General features: G+C 40.9%; 1 protein-coding gene across 1 annotated transcript in view; it reads left to right on the top strand.

Annotated features, from left to right (window-relative positions):
- Positions 1-1,538: 1,538 nt before the first annotated feature.
- Positions 1,539-20,509, top strand: part of LRRC49 (leucine rich repeat containing 49) — an 80,067-nt gene continuing 61,096 nt past the window's right edge. The window contains exons 1-8 of the mRNA XM_067471250.1: positions 1,539-1,643; positions 6,471-6,533; positions 7,763-7,850; positions 9,841-10,035; positions 12,858-12,948; positions 16,186-16,389; positions 17,524-17,590; positions 20,294-20,437. Of these exons, the coding sequence (XP_067327351.1) occupies positions 1,587-1,643; positions 6,471-6,533; positions 7,763-7,850; positions 9,841-10,035; positions 12,858-12,948; positions 16,186-16,389; positions 17,524-17,590; positions 20,294-20,437 (909 nt within the window). The 5' untranslated portion in view covers positions 1,539-1,586. The remainder of the gene's footprint in view (positions 1,644-6,470; positions 6,534-7,762; positions 7,851-9,840; positions 10,036-12,857; positions 12,949-16,185; positions 16,390-17,523; positions 17,591-20,293; positions 20,438-20,509) is intronic.

Below are 20,509 nucleotides of genomic sequence, written 5' to 3' on the forward strand. Positions count from 1 at the left end.
CCTTCTCACCCCGCAGGGGACTCAGGGTGGATTACAGTGTACACATATATGGCAAACATTCAATGCCAATTTTTGACATACAAACATATACAGACATACACCGAGGCTATTTAACTTTTTTCTGGCCGCCAGGGGAGCTGTCGATTTCATCGTCCATCTGCGACACTGATGAAGCACTTCCGCATTCCTCACATGCTTCCCCGCTGGAATGCTTTGCTGGAGTCTTCTTTACGGCCTCATAAATCAGTTAATTTAGCCTCCCCACACTTTAAGGTGGTACCTAATTTTCCTACTTGACAGATGCAACTGTCTTTCGGCTTGCAAAGGTCGACAACAGGCTACACTCAATTGGTTGGAAACCCACTCCAACCCGGGTTGGCTTCGAAGTCATGACCTTTTGGTCAGAGTGATCTTAATGCAGCTGACACTCAGCCATCTGCGCCACAATCCCGGTGGCGCAATCCCGGCATACAAGAAGCTTGGCCTGTCAAGCCAAAACCAAGGTTACAACAACATCTGTTATAGAACTCCAATATGCTAATGACAATGTCGTCTGTGCGCATTCAGAAGAAGACCTACAAGCCACTCTAAACACCTTTGCAGAAGCATACGAGAAGCTCGGCCTGTCAAGCCAAAACCAAGGTTACAACAACATCTGTTATAGAACTCCAATATGCTGATGACAATGCTGTCTATGCGCATTCAGAAGAAGACCTATGCATTCAGAAGACACAGAGGGAGGGTTGGAGAGAAGGAGGGATGGAGAGAAGGAGGGATGGAGGGGAGGAGAAAGCCAGCCAAGTTGGAGAGGGTTTGGGACCATGCACATGCATTCAGAAGGAGACCTACAAGCCACTCTGAACATCTTTGCAGAAGCATACAAGAAGCTCAGTCTGTCAAGCCAAAACCAAGATTACAACATCTGTTATAGAACTCCAATATGCTGATGACAATGTCGTCTATGCGCATTCAGAAGAAGACCTACAAGCCACTCTGAACACCTTCACAGAAGCATATGAGAAGCTCGGCCTGTCAAGCCAAAACCAAGGTTACAACATCTGTTATAGAACTCCAATATGCTGATGACAATGCCGTCTATGCACATTCAGAAGAAGACCTACAAGCCACTCTGAACACCTTCACAGAAGCATACGAGAAGCTCGGCCTGTCAAGCCAAAACCAAGGTTACAACATCTGTTATGGAACTCCAATATGCTGATGACAACGTCGTCTGTGCGCATTCAGAAGAAGACCTATTCATTCGCACCCATTATAGTATATGAGAGACCGAGCTCTGTAATAGAGCCACGACATTCGGCTATAGAGGGTTGAGCAAAGTAGTCCAACATCGATTTCCGGTTCCCACTTGAAACCTAACAAAGAATGCGCCGGGAGCGTTGTCGCTTGGGAACCCGAAGTGGTTATGGTCTACGTAGAATTGACACTCTCTTGGAGGTAGAAGAGGAGGGCGTTCGTGATTGGTGGCTGGTGGCCACGCCCTCCGATGAGGGGGAAGTCACGGTTGCCAGGGCGACTGCCAAGCGGCTTCCGGTTTGGGGGAGACGGGCAGGGCGGCGCGGCTGGCTATGGTGCCCAGCAAGTGCAGGCCTTCCCTGGGGAACAGGCCCGGGCACGGCGTCGCGGTAAGGAGGAGTGGGGGAGGCCGTGGGGAGGGGAAAGGGAAAGGGAGGAGGACGCCCTGGGGGGAAAGCGCGGGAAAAGGGGGCGTTTCCCGAAAGCCCCGCCCTCCTTGTCCCTGCCTTTGTTGCCAGGCAGCTTTGTTTCCTGGAAAGAGAGAGAGACAGGCAGGCATACTGACAGGCAGACACAATATTTCGTATATCATATGTGTATCTCTCTCCCCCTCTATATGTATTACATTGTGTGTGTGTTTGGTGTATACACACATACATATATATGCATGTTTAATTTGCATTGATAGCAAGAGAGAGAGTGTGTCTGTGTGTGTATATATATATATATATATATATATATATATACACTCTCTCTCTTGCTATCAATGCAAATTAAATATGCATTATACGTGTGTGTGTGGCTTATATATATATACACACACACATACGTTTAATTTGCATTGATAGCAAGAGAGTGTACACACACACACACATATATATATACACACTCTCTCTTGTAACAGATACACACTCTCTCTTGCTATCAATGCAAATTAAACATGCATTATATGTGTATGTGTGGCTTATATATATACACACACACGTTTAATTTGCATTGATAGCAAGAGAGTGTACACACACACACACACATATATATACACACTCTCTTGCTATCAATGCAAATTAAACATGCATTATATGTGTATGTGTGGCTTATACACACACACACACATGTTTAATTTGCATTGATAGCAAGAGAGTGTACATACACACACACACACACATATATATACACTCTCTCTTTTAACACATACACACTCTTGCTATCAATGCAAATTAAACATGCATTATATGTGTATGTGTGGGTTATACACACACACACACACATTTAATTTGCATTGATAGCAAGAGAGTGTACACACACACACATATATATACACACTCTCTTGCTATCAATGCAAATTAAACATGCATTATATGTGTATGTGTGGCTTATACACACACACACATGTGTAATTTGCATTGATAGCAAGAGAGTGTACACACACACACACACACACATATATACACTCTCTCTTTTAACACATACACACTCTTGCTATCAATGCAAATTAAACATGCATTATATGTGTATGTGTGGGTTATACACACACACACACACATGTGTAATTTGCATTGATAGCAAGAGAGTGTACACACACACACACACACACACATATATACACTCTCTCTTTTAACACATACACACTCTTGCTATCAATGCAAATTAAACATGCATTATATGTGTATGTGTGGGTTATACACACACACACACACATTTAATTTGCATTGATAGCAAGAGAGTGTACACACACACACACACATATATATACACTCTCTCTTTTAACACATACACACTCTTGCTATCAATGCAAATTAAACATGCATTATATGTGTATGTGTGGGTTATACACACACACACACATTTAATTTGCATTGATAGCAAGAGAGTGTACACACACACACACATATATATATACACTCTCTCTTGTAACACATACACACTCTCTTGCTATCAATGCAAATTAAACATGTATTATATGTATATGTGTGGCTTATACACTCTCACACACATATGCATGTATTGTATTGTTATTGTTTGCTATTGTTGTGTTGAGGCCTTGGCCTTTGTAAGCCACATCGAGTCCTTCGGGAGATGCTAGCGGGATACAAATAAAGTTTAGTAATAATAATAATAATATATGTACACACTCTCTCTTGCTATCAATGCAAATTAAACCTGCATTATAGGTATATGTGTGGCTTATACACACACACATATATGCATGTTTAATTTGAATTGATAGCAAAAGAGAGTGTGTATATAATATATATATATATAAACACTCTCTCTATTGTTATCAATGCAAATTTAACATGCATTATATGTGTATGTGTGGCTTATACACATATGTGTATGTGTAAATGTAGAGACAGTGAGCACATATAAATAACATTTAGTATATAATATCCGTATGTGTATCTCTCACTATATATGTATATAGCCACACATACACGTATATGCATATATACACGTATATATATGTATATACATATATATATATGTATAATTTGCATTGATAGCAAGAGAGTAAGGTAAAGGTAAAGGTAGTCCCCTGACATTAAGTCCAGTCATGTCTGACTCTGGGGTGTGGTGCTCATCTCCATTTCTAAGCCAAAGAGCCAGCGTTGTCCATAGACACCTCCAAGGTCATGTGGCCGGCATGACTGCATGGAACGCCATTACCTTCCCGCCAGAGCGGTAACAATTGATCTACTCACATTTGCATGTTTTCGAACTGCTAGGTTGGCAGAAGCTAGGGCTGACAGCAGAAGCTCACGCCGCTCCCCGGAATCGAACCTGCGACCATTCAATCAACAAGCTCAGCACCTCAGTGCTTTAACCCACTGTGCCCCCGGGGGCTCCTGTATATGTGCGGCTTATACACTCTCTCTCTCTCTCACACACACACATATGGATGTTTAATTTGCATTGGTAGAAAGAGAGAGTGTATAATATATATATATATATATATATATATATACACACACACTCTCTCTCTCTCTTGCTATCAATGCAAATTAAACATGCATTATATGTGTATGTGTAAATGTAGAGACAGTGAGCACATATTATTTATTTATTTATTTATTTATTTATTTACTGTGCTTATAAACCGCAATTCTCAGCCCAGGGGCGACTCATTGCGGTGTACAACATGGAAAAACAAGTGCAAATTACAATACATAGTGCAAAATAATCCACACTTCATCATTATCAGAAAAAACATCTTATCAAAACATCAACATTACTATAAAAGCCATTCTGAGTCGTCTCATCATCAAACCCACAATCCGATATCATTTCCATTGTTCCATTCCTATGGTCAAAATACCAGTCATTGCACTTCTTGATCAAATGCCTTCTTAAACAGCCAGGTCTTTAACTTTCTGCGGAATATCAACAGGGAGGGGGCTAGCCTGATGTCCACGGGAAGGGACACCACCGAGAAGGCCCTATCTCTCGTCCCCGCCAGCCGTGCCTGTGACGCAGGCGGGATCGAGAGCAGGGCCTCCCCGGAAGATCTCAAAGTCCTCGTGGGCTCATAGGCCGAGAGGCGGTCAGTTAGGTATCTTGGGCCGGAACCGTTTAGGGCTTTATAGGCCAATGCCAGCACCTTGAATTGAGCCCGTTATAAATTCCTCTCTTTCCAGGAAACAAATGTTATAAATAACATTTAGTATATAATATCTGTACGTGTATCTCTCACTATATACATATATATAGCCACACATACATGTATATGCAAAGACGGAGATCCTATGGCTGGGTCGACCGGGCAGTGGGGATATCCATCTGCCCACCCTGGATAGCGAGGCACTACACCCATCATCATTGGACAAGAGTCTGGGAGTCCTTTTGGACCCTCTGCTGAGGATGGAGGCCCAAGTCTCCGCCGTGAGCAGAACCGCCTTCTTTCACCTGCGGCAGGCTAGACAGCTGGCCCCCTCCCTGTCCAGGTACGACCTAGCTACGGTGATCCAGGCTATGGTCATCTCAAGACTGGACTACTGTAACGCCCTCTACATTGGCCTTCCTCGGTCGGTGATCCGGAAGCTCAAGTTGGTACAAAATGCAGCTGCTCGGTTTCTTGCGGGAACTCCAATGAGATGCCACATAACCCCAATCTTACTACAGCTGCATTGGTTACCAATTACTACAGCTGCATTGGTTACCGCCTCACCCCCTACCAACCCCAGAGATCCCTCCGTTCTGAGGACCAAGATCTATTGGAAAATCCCAGTGTCAAGACCTTGCATCTAACAGCAACCAGGCGCAGAGCCTTCACAGCAGTGGCACCATCACTCTGGAATACTCTGCCACCTGAAGTCCGTGCCTTGCGGGACTTACCAGCTTTCCGCAGGGCATGTAAGACATACCTGTTCCGACAGGCTTTTAATGTTTGATAGTGTTGTTTTTAAATTGTTTTAAATTGCTTTTAAATTTTGTTAGATTTTAGCCATTCTTGTAAGCCGCTCCGAGCCCCAGGGGAATGGCGGCATATAAGTTTAAATAATTATATTATATTTTATATATATATATATATATATATATATATATATATGTATGTATAATTTGCATTGATAGGTGCCCCCAGTGGCGCAGTGGGTTAAACCCCTGTGCCGGCAGGACTGAAGACCGACAGGTCGCAGGTTCGAATCCGGGGAGAGGCGGATGAGCTCCCTCTACCAGCTCCAGCTCCTCATGCGGGGACATGAGAGAAGCCTCCCACAAGGATGATAAAAACATCAAATCATCCGGGCGTCCCCTGGGCAACATCCTTGCAGACGGCCATTTCTCTCACACCAGAAGCAACTTGCAGTTTCTCAAGTCGCTCCTGACACGACAAAAAAAAATCTATGTGGCATTACATTTTTGCCAGATTTGTAAGCCCCTTGAGTCCCCTCTGGGGTTGAGAAAGGTGGGGGTAGAAATGAAGTTAATAATAATAATAATAATAATAATAATAGGCACATTATTTAATAAATGGATCTAGCATTACATCTGTAAAGCCTCAGTTTGATTCTAGGCTTTGTCCTGTATGTCCTGTAATTTATGAGCTGTATTTCCCACAGTTGCTACATTTTGATGGTGTGAAAAGTTTCTCAGATCTCAGAATTGCTTTGTAACCTTTGTATCATCAGCTCCATCCCATCCAGATACAGTGTTGTTTACCTTTTGCTTTCAAATTTTGTGTTCCTGAAAGTTACTAATAACGAATATTCCGTTTGCAGGCTAACAATTATGGATTGCAGCTGGTTCTCCAAAACGCATCATCAGCCGAAAGGACAAAGCCGGTGAGACACGATTTTCTTTATTATCAAAACATGCAAAGAGTTGAAACACTGTATTGTCGAAGGCTTTCATGGCCGGAATCACTCAGTTCTTGTGGGTTTTTTCGGGCTATATGGCCATGTTCTAGAGGCATTTCTCCTGACGTTTCGCCTGCATCTATGGCAGGCATCCTCAGAGGTGAGATCTGTTGGAAAGTGGGGACGGGAGCTGCGTTCTTTTGTTCTGAGACTGTAGGTTTTCCTTTTCCACTCCTTCCTTGCTTTCTTTGGCTGACAGCCGGGGAATCTCCAGTTTCCTGAAGCTCTTGGATGATCTCCTGAAGAAGGTCAAACGTTTGCATGCAACAAAAAGGCCTTTCCATGATATTCTACCATCTTCGGCAAACCTCACTGGAGACAGGATTCCACTGGCCTTTTTTCCTGGCTTTGCTTGATAATTCAATGAGGGTCTGAAGAGGGTCTGAAGAGAGCCCCTGAGTTGAAACACTGCAGACTGGATGCTTGTGATATACTTATGTTATATGTTGATGGTATTTTGCTTTTACAGTGCTATCTATGCAACATGTTATTTGTATTTACTGTACATCGTGTCGATCTTTCTATGCTTTTGCTATCTTGTATTTATTTTCATTTGTTAGTGAAATTAAGTGGCTTTGTGATATAAAAGAATATTACTACCAATAATAATATGAATAGCACAACCGTGGATGTAGACTAGAAGTCCATAAACTCTGTAAACAGAGGGCCAGGTCACAGTCCCTCAAGCTGTTGGAGGGCCAGATTATAATTTGAAGAACACATGAATGAATTCCTATGCACACTGCACATGTCGTATTTGTAGAGCAAAAAACACTTAAAAATAACACAATAATTAAAATAAAGAACAATTTTAACAAATATGAACGTACTTCAATGGGAAATGTGGGCCTGCTTTTGACTGATGAGATAGGATTGTTGTTGTTGTGTGCTTTCAAGTCTTTTTACATTTAGGTTGACCCTGAGCGAGGGCTGGGTAAAAGATCTTAAAGGGCCATATCTGGCTCCCGGGGTTTAATTTGCGGACCCCTGATGTAGACAGTGTGTTTTGTATGTATTGAACAGCCTCAGTCTCTTGCTCATCTCCCCAAAATCCATTGCATCTCCCATTGCAGCTATGTAAGCCCATGCCTTTTGAATCACCTGCTTGCACTGCAATATAATAATGATTTCTATTGCTATGTTTTCTGTTGCAGCTTGAGTTTAGGCTAAACAAAGAGCAACCATATCTTCACAACAGGTTCTTGCAGCATGATCACGAGAAGAACTATGCAGGGAAACTAGGTAATATCAAAAGACAGAACCCTCTTCTGAACATTTTGCATGTTAACTGAGATGTAAATGGGTGCGCTGGCATAATTTTTGTGTGATGCAGTTGTACCATTTCTGAAATAAATAAATAAGATATTTGTTTATAAATAAGATATTTCCTTCATCTGGAGACAGATGAAGGAAAAATAAATTCTCTACAGTTGTTCCTTCACATTTGTGGAGATGATGATGATGATGATAATGGTTATTTATTACCCACCTCTCCCCTCGCTGTGGGGCACAACACATTTATCCATTGATTTGATTATAAATGTTCTCTCTTGAAATCTCAGATGTGATTCTATGATCCACTTCCTCTGTTCATGCTGAAGGATCTAGAGCAGTGTTTCTCAACCTGGGGGTCGGGACCCCTGGAGGGGTCATCAGGGGGTGTCAGAGGGGTCACCAAGGACCATCAGAAAACACAGTATTTTCCATTGGTCATGGGGATTCTGTGTGAGAAGTTTGGCCCAATTCTATCGTTGGTGGGGTTCAGAAGGTTCTTTGATTGTAGGTGAACAATAAATCCCAGCAACTACAACTCCCAAATGTCAAGTCTATTTTCCCAAAACTCCACCAGAGCTCACATTTGGGCATATTGATTTTTATGCCAAGTTTGGTCCCGATCCATCATTCTTTTCAGCCCACAGTGCTCTCTGGATATAGGTGAACTACAACTCCAAAACTCAAGGTCAATGCCCACCAAACCCTCCCAGTATTTTATGTTGGTCATGGTAGTTCTGTGTGCCAAGTTTGGTTCAATTCCATTGTTGGTGGGGTTCAGAATGCTCTTTGAGTGTAGGTGAACTATAAACCCCAGCAACTACAACTCCCTAATGTCAAGGTCTATTTCCCCCAAACTCCATCTGTGTTCATATTTGGGCATATGGAATATTTGTGCCAAGTTTGGTCCAGACCCATCATTGTTTCAGTCCACAGTGCTCTCTTGGTGTAGGTGAACTACAACTCCCAAATTCAAGACTAATACCCACCAAACTATTCTAGTGTTTTCTGTTGTTTATGGGAGTCCTGTGTGCTACATTGGGTTCAATTCCATCATTGGTGGTGTTCAGAATGCTCTTTGATTGTAGGTGAACTATAAATCCCAGCAACTACAACTCCCAAATGACAAAATCAATTTTTGAGTGAAGGACATACATTGGGTTATTAGGTGTACACTGTCCAAATTTGATGTCAATTCGTCTAGTAGTTTTTGAGTTATGTTAATCCCACAACGAACATTACATTTTTATTTATATAGATGCACAAGACAACTAGGGCATCTATCTCTGGAAGTTTCAGAAAGATTCACACATCTACAGATTTTGGGAGATTTTTTAAAAGTTTAGACCAAACCAGTTTATCCTGTGAAAAAGCGACCACAGCAATCCCCTTGCATGTCCTTCTTTCTTTATGACACACAACCATACAACTTCAACTTAGCACATTTAACCTATTGATGCCTCAGTGTAATTTATTGATAACTATTTTTATTCGGCTTACACTCGAATCAATAAGTTTTCCCAGTTTTTTGTGGTATAATTAGGTGCCTTGGCTTATATTCGGGTCAGCTTATACTTGAGTATATATGGGTATATATAAATGCCGCGGAGCCCCCGGTGGCGCAGTGGGTTAAAGCGCTGAGCTGCTGAGCTTGTTGATCGAAAGGTCGCAGGTTCGATTCCGGGGAGCGGCGTGAGCTTCCGCTGTCAGCCCTAGCTTCTGCCAACCTAGCAGTTCGAAAACATGCAAATGTGAGTAGATGAATAGGTACCGCTCCGGCGGGAAGGTAACGGCGCTCCATGCAGTCATGCCGGCCACATGACCTTGGATGTGTCTACGGACAACGCTGGCTCTTCGGCTTAGAAATGGAGATGAGCACCACACCCCAGAGTCAGACATGACTGGACTTAACCTATAAATGCTGCATGCTCACAATTCTTATTTTTCTGTCTTCTCGCAGGCGATGGAAGGTTAAGCCCGTTGTCGCGGAATAAAAAGCTGTATGTTCCCGTATCAACCAATTATGCCGATATCCCCAGTCTTGAGATGAAATGTGGTTCAGGATCCTTCTCAGCATTTGGTGACTGCTCTTTTCCTTCCCCTTCGAAATACAAAATCCAGCAGAGCTGCCATAGCCCAAGTGCAAATATCTCAGGTAACCACCATGGATTGGTTTGGGAGATCTATATGTATACGACATATTCTTAAAAAAGTAAAAACCTGCTTTTTAATGGTACATTGAATGTGCAGTGGAGTGAGAGGTGACATAATGAGGTCTGAGCTTATTTATAAGTGAATGAGATTATTTACCATATATACTCGAGTATAAGTTTTCCAGCCTTTTTTTAGGCTGGAAAAGCCCCGTCGTCTTATACTCAATGTTATTTATTATTTTATTCTATTATTATTATTACTATTAATTTTACTCTGTTATTATTTATTAAATTTACATTATTTTACTCTATTATTCTTTTTATTACATTTATTATTTTACTCTATTATTTATTTATTTACGATATTTCTATCCCGCCTTTCTTAAGCCTGAAGGCGACTCAAGGGAGCTTACAAATTGGTAGTCATTCGATGCTATAGCTATCCACAATATACGTTTAAAACAACATTATAAAAAATAATATAAAACAATTTAAAAACATATATTAACCAATGTCTTCCTGTTAGTCTCATTCTCCAGTAGCGTCGTCTAAGCCGTTCCATGTTTCAAACTTACATAAGCCGCCCTGAGTCCCTCCTCGGGGGTTGAGAAGGGCGGGTTAGAAATGTGGGAAATAAATAATAAATAATAAACAATTCCGTGTTTGAACTGCTAGATTGGCGGAAGCTAGGGCTGACAGAGGAAGCTCACGCTGCTCCCTGGAATCAAACCTGCGACCTTTTGGTCAACAAGCTCAGCAGCTCAGTGCTTTAACCCACTGCGCCACCGGGGGGCCCTAATAATAATAATAATAATAATAATAATAATAAAAGCATAAAATAATTTAGTATTTTACTCTATTATTTTTAGTACATTTATTATTTTATGCTTTTATTATTATTATTAAATGTACTAAAAATAATAGAGTAAAATACTAAATTATTTTATGCTTTTATTATTATTATTAGGCCCCCCTGGTGGCGCAGTGGGTTAAAGCACTGAGCTGCTGAGCTTGTTGACCAAAAGGTCGCAGGTTCGATTCCAGGGAGCGGCGTGAGCTTCTGCTGTCAGCCCTAGCTTCTGCCAACCTAGCAGTTTGAAAACATGCAAATGTGAGTAGATCAATAGGTACTGCTCCGGCGGGAAGGTAACGGCGCTCCATGCGGTCATGCTGGCCACATGACCTTGGAGGTGTCTATGGACAACGCTGGCTCTTCAGCTTAGAAATGGAGATGAGCACCACACCCCAGAGTCAGACATGACTGGACTTAATGTCAGGGGACAACCTTTAACCTATTATTATTATTATTATTATTATTATTATTATTATAGCCCGAAAAAACCCACAAGAACTGAGAGATTATTATTATTATTACATTTGTTATTTTACTTTATTATTATTCTTATTGCATTTATTATTTTACTCTATTATCACATTATTTTACTCACTATTATTATTATCACATTTATTATTTTACTCTATTATTATATTTATTATTTTACTCTTATTATTTTATTACATTTATTACTTTACAATATTATTATTACATTTGTTATTTTATTGTATTTATTATTGTTATTACATTTGTTATTTTACTCCATTAGTACTGTTATTACATTTATTATTGTTTTTATTACATTTATTATTTCACTCTCTATTATTATTGGAAGGATACATAAGCACATTTACATTGAAGAAAATTAGAATAATGGTTTAATTAGAGTTGGACTGTCTTATCTTAAATTACAGTTTTATGTAAATATTCCAAAACATTTAACCTATTGATACCTCAATGTAATTTATTGGTATTTATTTTTATTTAAAAATTGACCAGTAGCTGCTGCCTTTCCCACCCTCGGCTTATGTTCGAGTCAATAAGTTTCCCCAGATTTTGGTGGTAAAATTACGTGCCTTTGCTTATATTCGGGTCGGCTTATACTTAAGTATATATGGGTATATATAAAATGTAGAGACCTATTTTAAAGGAAGAGCTCTTTCAAGATTTTATTTCTCGTGTCAGGGCACCCAGTCAATTATATTACATTTCTAACAGAACAAAGCAAACAAACAAAGAAAATACAAAATGTGTGAGTTTGGTAGTTGATTAAATGTCCTTTGACCAGTATCTGGCCACTTGGAGTACTTCTGGTGTTGCTGCAAGAAGGTCCTCCATGGTGCATGTGGCAGGGCTCAGGTTGCATTGCAGCAGGTGGTCTGTGGTTTGCTCTTCTCCACACTCACATGTCGAGGATTCCACTTTGCAGCCCCATTTCTGAAGGTTGGCTCTGCATCTTATGGTGCCAGAGTGCAGTCTGTTCAGCACCTTCCAAGTCGCCCAGTCTTCTGTGTGCCCAGGGAGGAGTCTCTCATTTGGTCTCAGCCATTGGTTGAAGTTCTGGGTTTGAGCCTGCCACTTTTGGACTCTCGCTTGCTGAGGTGTTCCAGCGAGTGTCTCTGTAGATCTTAGAAAACTATGTCTGGATTTAAGTCGTTGACGTGTTGGCTGATACCCAAACAGGGGATTTCAAGGTGGCAACAAGATAGATAGCTGTGTAAAACAAAAGCAGTAGGAAGCAAATCATCATCATAATCTAGGCTTGGGCCCAGGATATATGAAAGGCCTTATCTCCCTGTATGAACTTGAATTTTTGTCCACAAAGACCATCCTTTTGTCCACAAAGACCATCATTTACTCTTAAAAGTAAGGACAAATTCCTTCTCCCTTCTTGAGACAGTTTGGCCTATGTATTTGTAATATGAAAAAATATTTTCTGCTGTTTTCGCACTTCAATAATTTAAGATGCACGTTTTCTTTTCTCATTAGATAATATCAGTTATGGGAACACTGCTTTTCCCCTGGTGAATCGGACCGCAGAGGAGAAAACGCAGCACTCGGATCGGTTGACCCTTGAAAGGTAAGGGCAGAATGGATGTGAGGTGCTTTTTAAAAAACTCTGTGTTTACATGAGACAGAATTTGGAAAGGCTACTTCCATGAATGTTGTTGTAGTCATAATTGGTTGGAATTTAAATATGTTCACAATATTCAGCTTATTAATAGCATAAGCTTTGGGTGCAATTTTATGAGAGGAGGACATACTGGAATTATATAGTCAAGTTGAGTTTCATTGTGCTTTTTAAAATAGCAAAACTTGAAGTTTGCCCATAGAAGCTAATTAAGGGCCCTAATAATAATAATAATAATAATAATAATAATAATAATAATTATTCTCTGGGACTTCTGAATTCAGACTGACAAGGGTTTTGGAGCACAAGACTCCTGACCTCACAATTGTGGAAAAAAAACCAAAACAAATATGGATTGTTGATGTTGCAATTCCAGGTGACAGCAAGATTGATGAAAAGTAACTGGAAAAGCTTACATGATATGAGGATTTAAAGATAGAACTGCAAAGACTCTGGTACAAGCCAGTCAAGATGATCCCAGTAGTGATCGGCACACTAGGTACAGTGCCTAAAGACTTTGGCCTGAACTTAAAAACAATTGGCACTGACAAAGTTCCCATCTGTCGGCTGCAAAAGATCACCTGATTCGGATCTGCACACATTATTCGGCAATACATTTTAAATGTTTGATTTTATATTGTTGCGTCGCTTATTATATTATTATTATTATTATTATTAACTTTATTTGTACCCCGCTAGCATCTCCCACAGGACTCGATGCGGCTTACACAGGTCGAAGCCTCAAAACACAATACAATAAAACATAACACAATAATAAGCAAAGCAAATCAAACAATTAAGCAAAATAACAACAATAACTACATCAAGACACTATTAAAACTGGTTTGGCCGGCACAATGGGGTACAGGGGTTAAAGTGCTGAAATGGCAGGAGGAACATAGGATTAAAGGTGCGGTGTGCAGTAACATCGGTTGTACTAAAGTGCTTCTAGGACTTGGGATGGGGGATTCCTAATCTGAGAAGGCACATCGGAACAGCCAGGTTTTTAGGTTCCTTCTGAAAACTGCTAAAGTAGGGGCCTGTCGGAGATCTTTTGGAAGGGCATTCCAAAGTCGGGGGGCCGCCACAGAGAAGGCCCTGTCCCGTGTCCCCACCAAGCGCGCTTGCGACGTGGGTGGAATCACGAGCAGGGCCTCCCCAGATGATCGAAGTGAGCGTGTGGGTTCGTAGATGGTTTTGTATTTTATGTATTTTTTTGATTCTAATATGTTTTTGTGTTATATTGTATGTACTATATTGATGGACGTGGCCTCATGTAAGCCGCACCGAGTCCCCCTGGGGGAGATGGAGCCGGGTATAAATAAAGTTGTTTATTATTATTATTATTATTATTATTATTATTATTATGTCGTGTCAGGAGCGACTTGAGAAACCTCAAGTCACTTCTGGTGTGAGAGAACTGGCTTCTCTCATGTCCCCGCTTGGGGAGCTGGAGCTGACAGAGGGAGCTCATCCGCCTCTCCCCGGATTCGAACCTGCGACCTGTCGGTCTACAGTTTAACCCACTGCGCCACCGGATAAATAAAAATAAATAATAATTATTATTATTATTATACATCACACAGTCCTAGACACTTGGGAAGTGTCCAATTTGTGATCCAATACAAAAGCCAGCAGAGTGATCTTGTTTGCTGTGTACTAATCTTGTTGTGTATCAAATAATAATCATAATCATAATAATAATAGTAATAATAATAATTCTCTTTCTTAAACGCCTATCCTCATGGCTCAAGGTGGGTTACAACAGTGCTAAAAAACAAATAATCAAAACAAATAATTATTTTAAAACACTCTGTAAAATACCAAAGTTAAAATATTTTTTCCATAAAATAAATATTAAATACATTAATAATATTATAATTATATTTAAATAACATGTAATATTACTAATAATATTACAATATCTTGTATCTTGTACTTTACTAATAATATAATATATTGTATATACATATAATATTATAATGTAATACAATATAATACTACTAATAATACAATATTATAATTATATTACTGTAATATTACTAATAATACTACAATATAATGGTGTAGTACAAGGGTCCTCAAACTAAGGCCCGGGGGCCGGATACGGCCCTCCAAGGTCATTTACCCGGCCCTCGCTTAGGGTCAACCTAAGTCTGAAACCACTTGAAAGCACACAACAACATCAACAATCCTATCTCATCAGCCAAAAGCAAGCCCACTCTTCCCATTGAAATACTAATATGTTTATATTTGTTAAAATTGTTCTTCATTTTAATTATTGTATTGTTTCAAAGTGGTTTTTTTGCACTACAAATAGATATGTGCAGTGTGCATAGGAATTCATTCATGGTATTTTCAAATTATAATCCAGCCCTCCAACAGTTTGAGGGACTATGACCTGGCCCTCTGTTTAAAAAGTTTGAGGACCCCTGGTGTAGTACAATATATAATACTGATATTGTACTATGCTAATAATTTAATATATTTTATACATATCTTGTAAGCCTTTAAAAAGGACCTTAAAACCTGGCTGTTCAGCTGTGCTTTTGATGAATAGGTTTACATTCTCACACTATTGCTTAGCCTCAATGTTTTGTCATTGGAGTATATGTCCCCCCCCCCCTTTGTGGGAAAGCCTGATTCCACAACCCCCACTTTAATTAGTCCTCCTCCGCAAATAATCTGTCTCTTTCTTATCTCGCCTGAGTTTTAATTAGTTTTAATCAGTCTCTCTTTTAATCATTACATGTAGCCCCCCCCATTGTCATTGTGATTGTGCCTAGTGTAATTTTATATTGCTATGTTTTCATATAATAATGAAATATTATAGGATAATAATAATGTTTTATGTAATTATGTTGTTTATTGTTTGCGTTTTTGGTTTTATTTTATTGTAATTTGCTGTTTGGGCTTGGCCTCATGTAAGCCGCTCCGAGTCCCCTTTGGGGAGATGGTGGCGGGGTATAAATAAAATTTATTATTATTATTAAGCCGCTCTGAGTCCCCTTTGGGGTGAGAAGGGCGGCATATAAATGTCATAAATAAATGAATAGATAAATAAATAATTATAAGGATAGACTCTCTCTTCTGTTGGGATTCATTGTCCAAAGTCGCTTTTAACAGCTTTGAACCCCTGCACCTGCTATTTATTTTTTTCCCAAACAAAGACTTTCTGTATTTCAGGCAGAAGCTGACAGTTTGCCCCATTATTGATGGAGAGGAGCACCTCCGCCTCCTGAGCTTCCAACACAACTGCATCACTCGGATCCAGAACATTTCTAACCTGCAGCATCTTGTCTTCTTGGATTTGTATGATAACCAGATAGAGGAAATTAGCGGCCTTTCCACTTTAAGATTGCTCCGGGTCCTTTTGTTGGGAAATAACAGGTAACGTGGGGGGGGGGGGGGGGGTTGATATCAAAGCAAAGGTGTGCTCTTAGCATTTTGATTGGGTTCCCTGTGTGTCTTGAGTGAGATGTATTCCATTAGGTCTCTCTATATACTCTGCGCTGATAGAGATGGAATATAATATTGTCCTATGCCCATAGCTCCATATTTCTCTATCTGTATTAATGTGACTGGATGGGAAGATGTATATATGTGCTTTTAAAATGTCTGGGGCCCAAGATTGTCCGTGGTAGAACCTGAGCATGGATTCTTCCTTCCCAGCCTTTTACTTGCACCGGGATTGTGGCGCAGCTGCATTAAGATCACTCTGACCAAAAAGTCATGAGTTCAAAGCCAGCCTGGGTTGGAGTGGGCTTCCAACCAATTGTGTAGCCTGTTGTCAACCTTTGCAACCTGAAAGACAGTTGCATCTGTCAAGCAGGAAAATTAGGTACCACCTTGTGTGGGGAGGCTAAATTAACTAATTTATGAGGCCATAAAAAAGACTCCAGCAAAGCACTCCAGCAAAAAGCATGCGGGGAATGCGGAAGTACTTCATCAGTGTCGCAGATGGACGATGAAAGCGACAGCTTCCCTGGCGGCCAGAAAAAGTTAAATAGCCTCTGTGTATGTCTGTATAGAGCCCCCGGTGGCGCAGTGAGTTAAAGCACTGAGCTGCTGAGCTTGTTGATCGAAAGGTCGCAGGTTCGATTCCGGGGAGCGGTGTGAGCTTCTGCTGTCAGCCCTAGCTTCTGCCAACCTAGCAGTTCCAAAACATGCAAATGTGAGTAGATCAATAGGTACCACTCCAGCGGGAAGGTAACGGCGCTCCATGCAGTCATGCCGGCCACATGACCTTAGAGGTGTCTACGGGCAACGCTGGCTCTTCGGCTTAGAAATGGAGATGAGCACCACACCCCAGAGTCAGACATGACTGGACTCAATCTCAGGGGACTACCTTTACCTTTACCTATGTCTGTATACGTTGTATGTCAAAATTGGTATTGAATGTTTGTATTGAACATTGTAATCCACCCTGAGTCCCCTGCGGGGTGAGAAGGGCGGAATATAAATACTGTAAATAAATAAATAATAAATACATTACCGAAAATACTTTTGTGTTGAATATTTCAGAATAAGGAGAATATCAAACTTGGATAATCTGGTCAGCCTTGATGTCTTGGACCTTCATGGAAATCAGGTAAAACTTGATTAGTACTTCAAAACACCAACCTTTCAGTCAGCAAGTTCAGCAGCTCAGCGGTTTAACCCGCCCCCGGTGGTGCAGTGGGTTAAACCCTTGTGCCGGCAGGACTGAAGACCGACAGGTCGCAGGTTCGAATCTGGGGAGAGGTGGATGAGCTCCCTCTGTCAGCTCCAGCTCCCCAAGCGGGGACATGAGAGAAGCCTCCCACAAGGATGACAAAAACATCAAATCATCTGGGCGTCCCCTGGGCAACGTCCTTGCAGACGGCCAATTCTCTCACACCAGAAGCGACTTGCAGTTTCTCAAGTCGCTCCTGACACGACATTAAACCAGGGAGTGTTTCGAATTCAGGAAGTGGGGAGAGCTTCCGCTGTTCGCCCCAGCTTCTGCCAACCTAGCATGCAAATGTGAGTGGATCAATATGTACTGCTTCAGCAGGAAGGTAACGGTGCTCCATACAATCATGCTGGCCACATGACCTTGGAGGTGTCTATGGACAACATTGGCTCTTCGGCTCCACCCCCCCCCCCCCCCAGAGTTGAACTCGACTAGACTTAATATCAGGGGAAGTCTTTAACTTTTAGTTGTTTTATAGCATACTGGTTGATTTGACTTTGCAGGTTTTTACCAATCATTCTTTGAATTGGGTTGTTGTAGGTTTTTTCAGGCTATATGGCCATGGTCTAGAGGCATTCTCTCCTGACGTTTTGCCTGCATCTATGGCAAGCATCCTCAGGCCCTTTCCGCTTAAGCGGCTGAGGGGCAAAAGGAAGGGGCCTGAGGATGCTTGCCATAGATGCAGGCAAAACGTCAGGAGAAAATGCCTCTAGACCATGGCCATATAGCCCGAAAAAACCTACAACAACCCAGTGATTCCGGCCATGAAAGCCTTCGACAATTCTTTGAATTTTCCCATCATTTTATGGTGAAGTTGGCCAAACAGAAGCACAACTTGAGTTGTTTTCTCTCTCCAAAAGATTATGCAGCATTTCTCCTTTGTTGAAAGGAATTCCACTAGAACCCAGAGGTTTATAAATAACTTCCTCTATGAATACTTTATGAAACCCAGATTCCAGCTGTGCAGAACTCCTAACTGAGAAACCACCTTTGGAGAGACCCACACTTCCTGCTTAGCCTTCTGTTGCTGTTCTCCATGTGGCTCTGGGTCTAATACGTGTTAATATACTTGCTTGCCAAATTATTTTGCTGACTAATGATTGTCTGTGAGAAGCTGGTACCATACTTCCATTGGTGGCTGAATTTTGTGCTGCTTTGCTCCTCTAAAGACAATAATAATAATAATAATAATAATAATAATAATAATAATTATTATTATTATTATAATTTACGGGGGCTGATTCTGGAAACCCAAAAACAAGCCATCAAAGCCAGAATTGAAAAGTCGACAACAGATCCCAAGTGTAGACTCTGCAAGGAAGCAGGTGAAACAATAGATCCCATCCTCAGCTGCTGCAAGAAGATCGCGCAGACAGACTACAAGCAGAGGCACAGCACCACTGCTCAGATGATTCATTGGGACTTCTGCCACAAATCCCATCTGCCTGCGACAAAGAACTGGTGGGATCACAAGCCGGAGAAAAGTTACAGAGAATGAACACGTCAAGCTACTCTGGGACTTCCGGATTCAGACAGACAGAGGTTTGGAGCACAAGACTCCTGACCTCACAATGGTGTTAAAAAACAAAGTATGGATCTTCGATGTTGCAATCCCAGGTAACAGCAGAATTGAAGAGAAACAATAGGAAAAGTTGACATGATATGAGGATTTAAAGATTGAACTACAAAGACTCTGGCACAAACCAGTAAAGGTGGTCCCATTGGTGATCAGCACACTGGGTGCAGTGCCTCAAGACCTTGGCCTACACCTAAAAACAATCGGCGCTGGCAAAATCACCACCTGTCAGCTGCAAAAGGCCACCCTACTTGGAACATTATTCTCCAATACATCACAGTCCTAGACACTTGGGAAGTGTCCAACGTGTGATCAAATACAAATCCAGCATAGTGATCTGTTTGCGGTGTACTAATCTTGTTGTGTATCTAATAATAATAATAATAATAATAATAATAATACAGCAGCCAGCATAGTGTCTGCTGTGGACTCATCTTGTTGTGTTTCAAATAATAATAATAATAATAATAATAATATTGTCGAAGGCTTTCATGGCCGGAATCACTGGTTGTTGTAGTTTTTTTCGGGCTGTATGGCCATGTTCTAGAGCCATTCTCTCCTGACATTTCGCTTGCATCTATGGCAAGCATACTCAGAGGTTGTGACATATATGTATAATCCTAGAATCCTAGAGTTGGAAGAGACCTCACAACCTCTGAGGATGCTTGCCATAGATGCAGGCGAAACGTCAGGAGAGAATGCCTCTAGAACATGGCCATACAGCCCGAAAAAAACCTACAACAACCAATATTAATAATCCTACATCCTGTTTTTATTTTATTTATTTATTTATTTGCTTTATTTATATACCGCATTTTTCAGCCCGATTAGGTGACTCAATGCGGTTTGGGCGTAAGTATTCTTACTTATGTTTATGAGGCTCAACCTTCAACATTTAATTATTTTACTTTTTTAATTGCCCAAGTATATAACTAAATATTAGAAGCTGATTGCTTGAAGGAAGGGTTTTAGTTTCTAAAATGTTCACTGTTTCTTTTTGACAGATTTCTGTTGTCGAAAATCTCAACCACTTGAATGACCTCAGAGTGCTGAATCTCGCCCGGAATTGCTTAACATACATTGAAAACCTCAGTGGACTGGATTCCTTAATCGAACTCAATCTTCGATACAATCAGATCAGATCAGTGGTAAGAGAACGGAATCTTATTTCAGAGCTGTACTTTGAATGTTATTGATGGTAGAGCAGCGTTTCTCAACCT

This window comes from Anolis sagrei, chromosome 9 (assembly GCF_037176765.1).
Source record: "Anolis sagrei isolate rAnoSag1 chromosome 9, rAnoSag1.mat, whole genome shotgun sequence".
Taxonomy (NCBI): Eukaryota; Metazoa; Chordata; class Lepidosauria; order Squamata; family Dactyloidae; genus Anolis; species Anolis sagrei.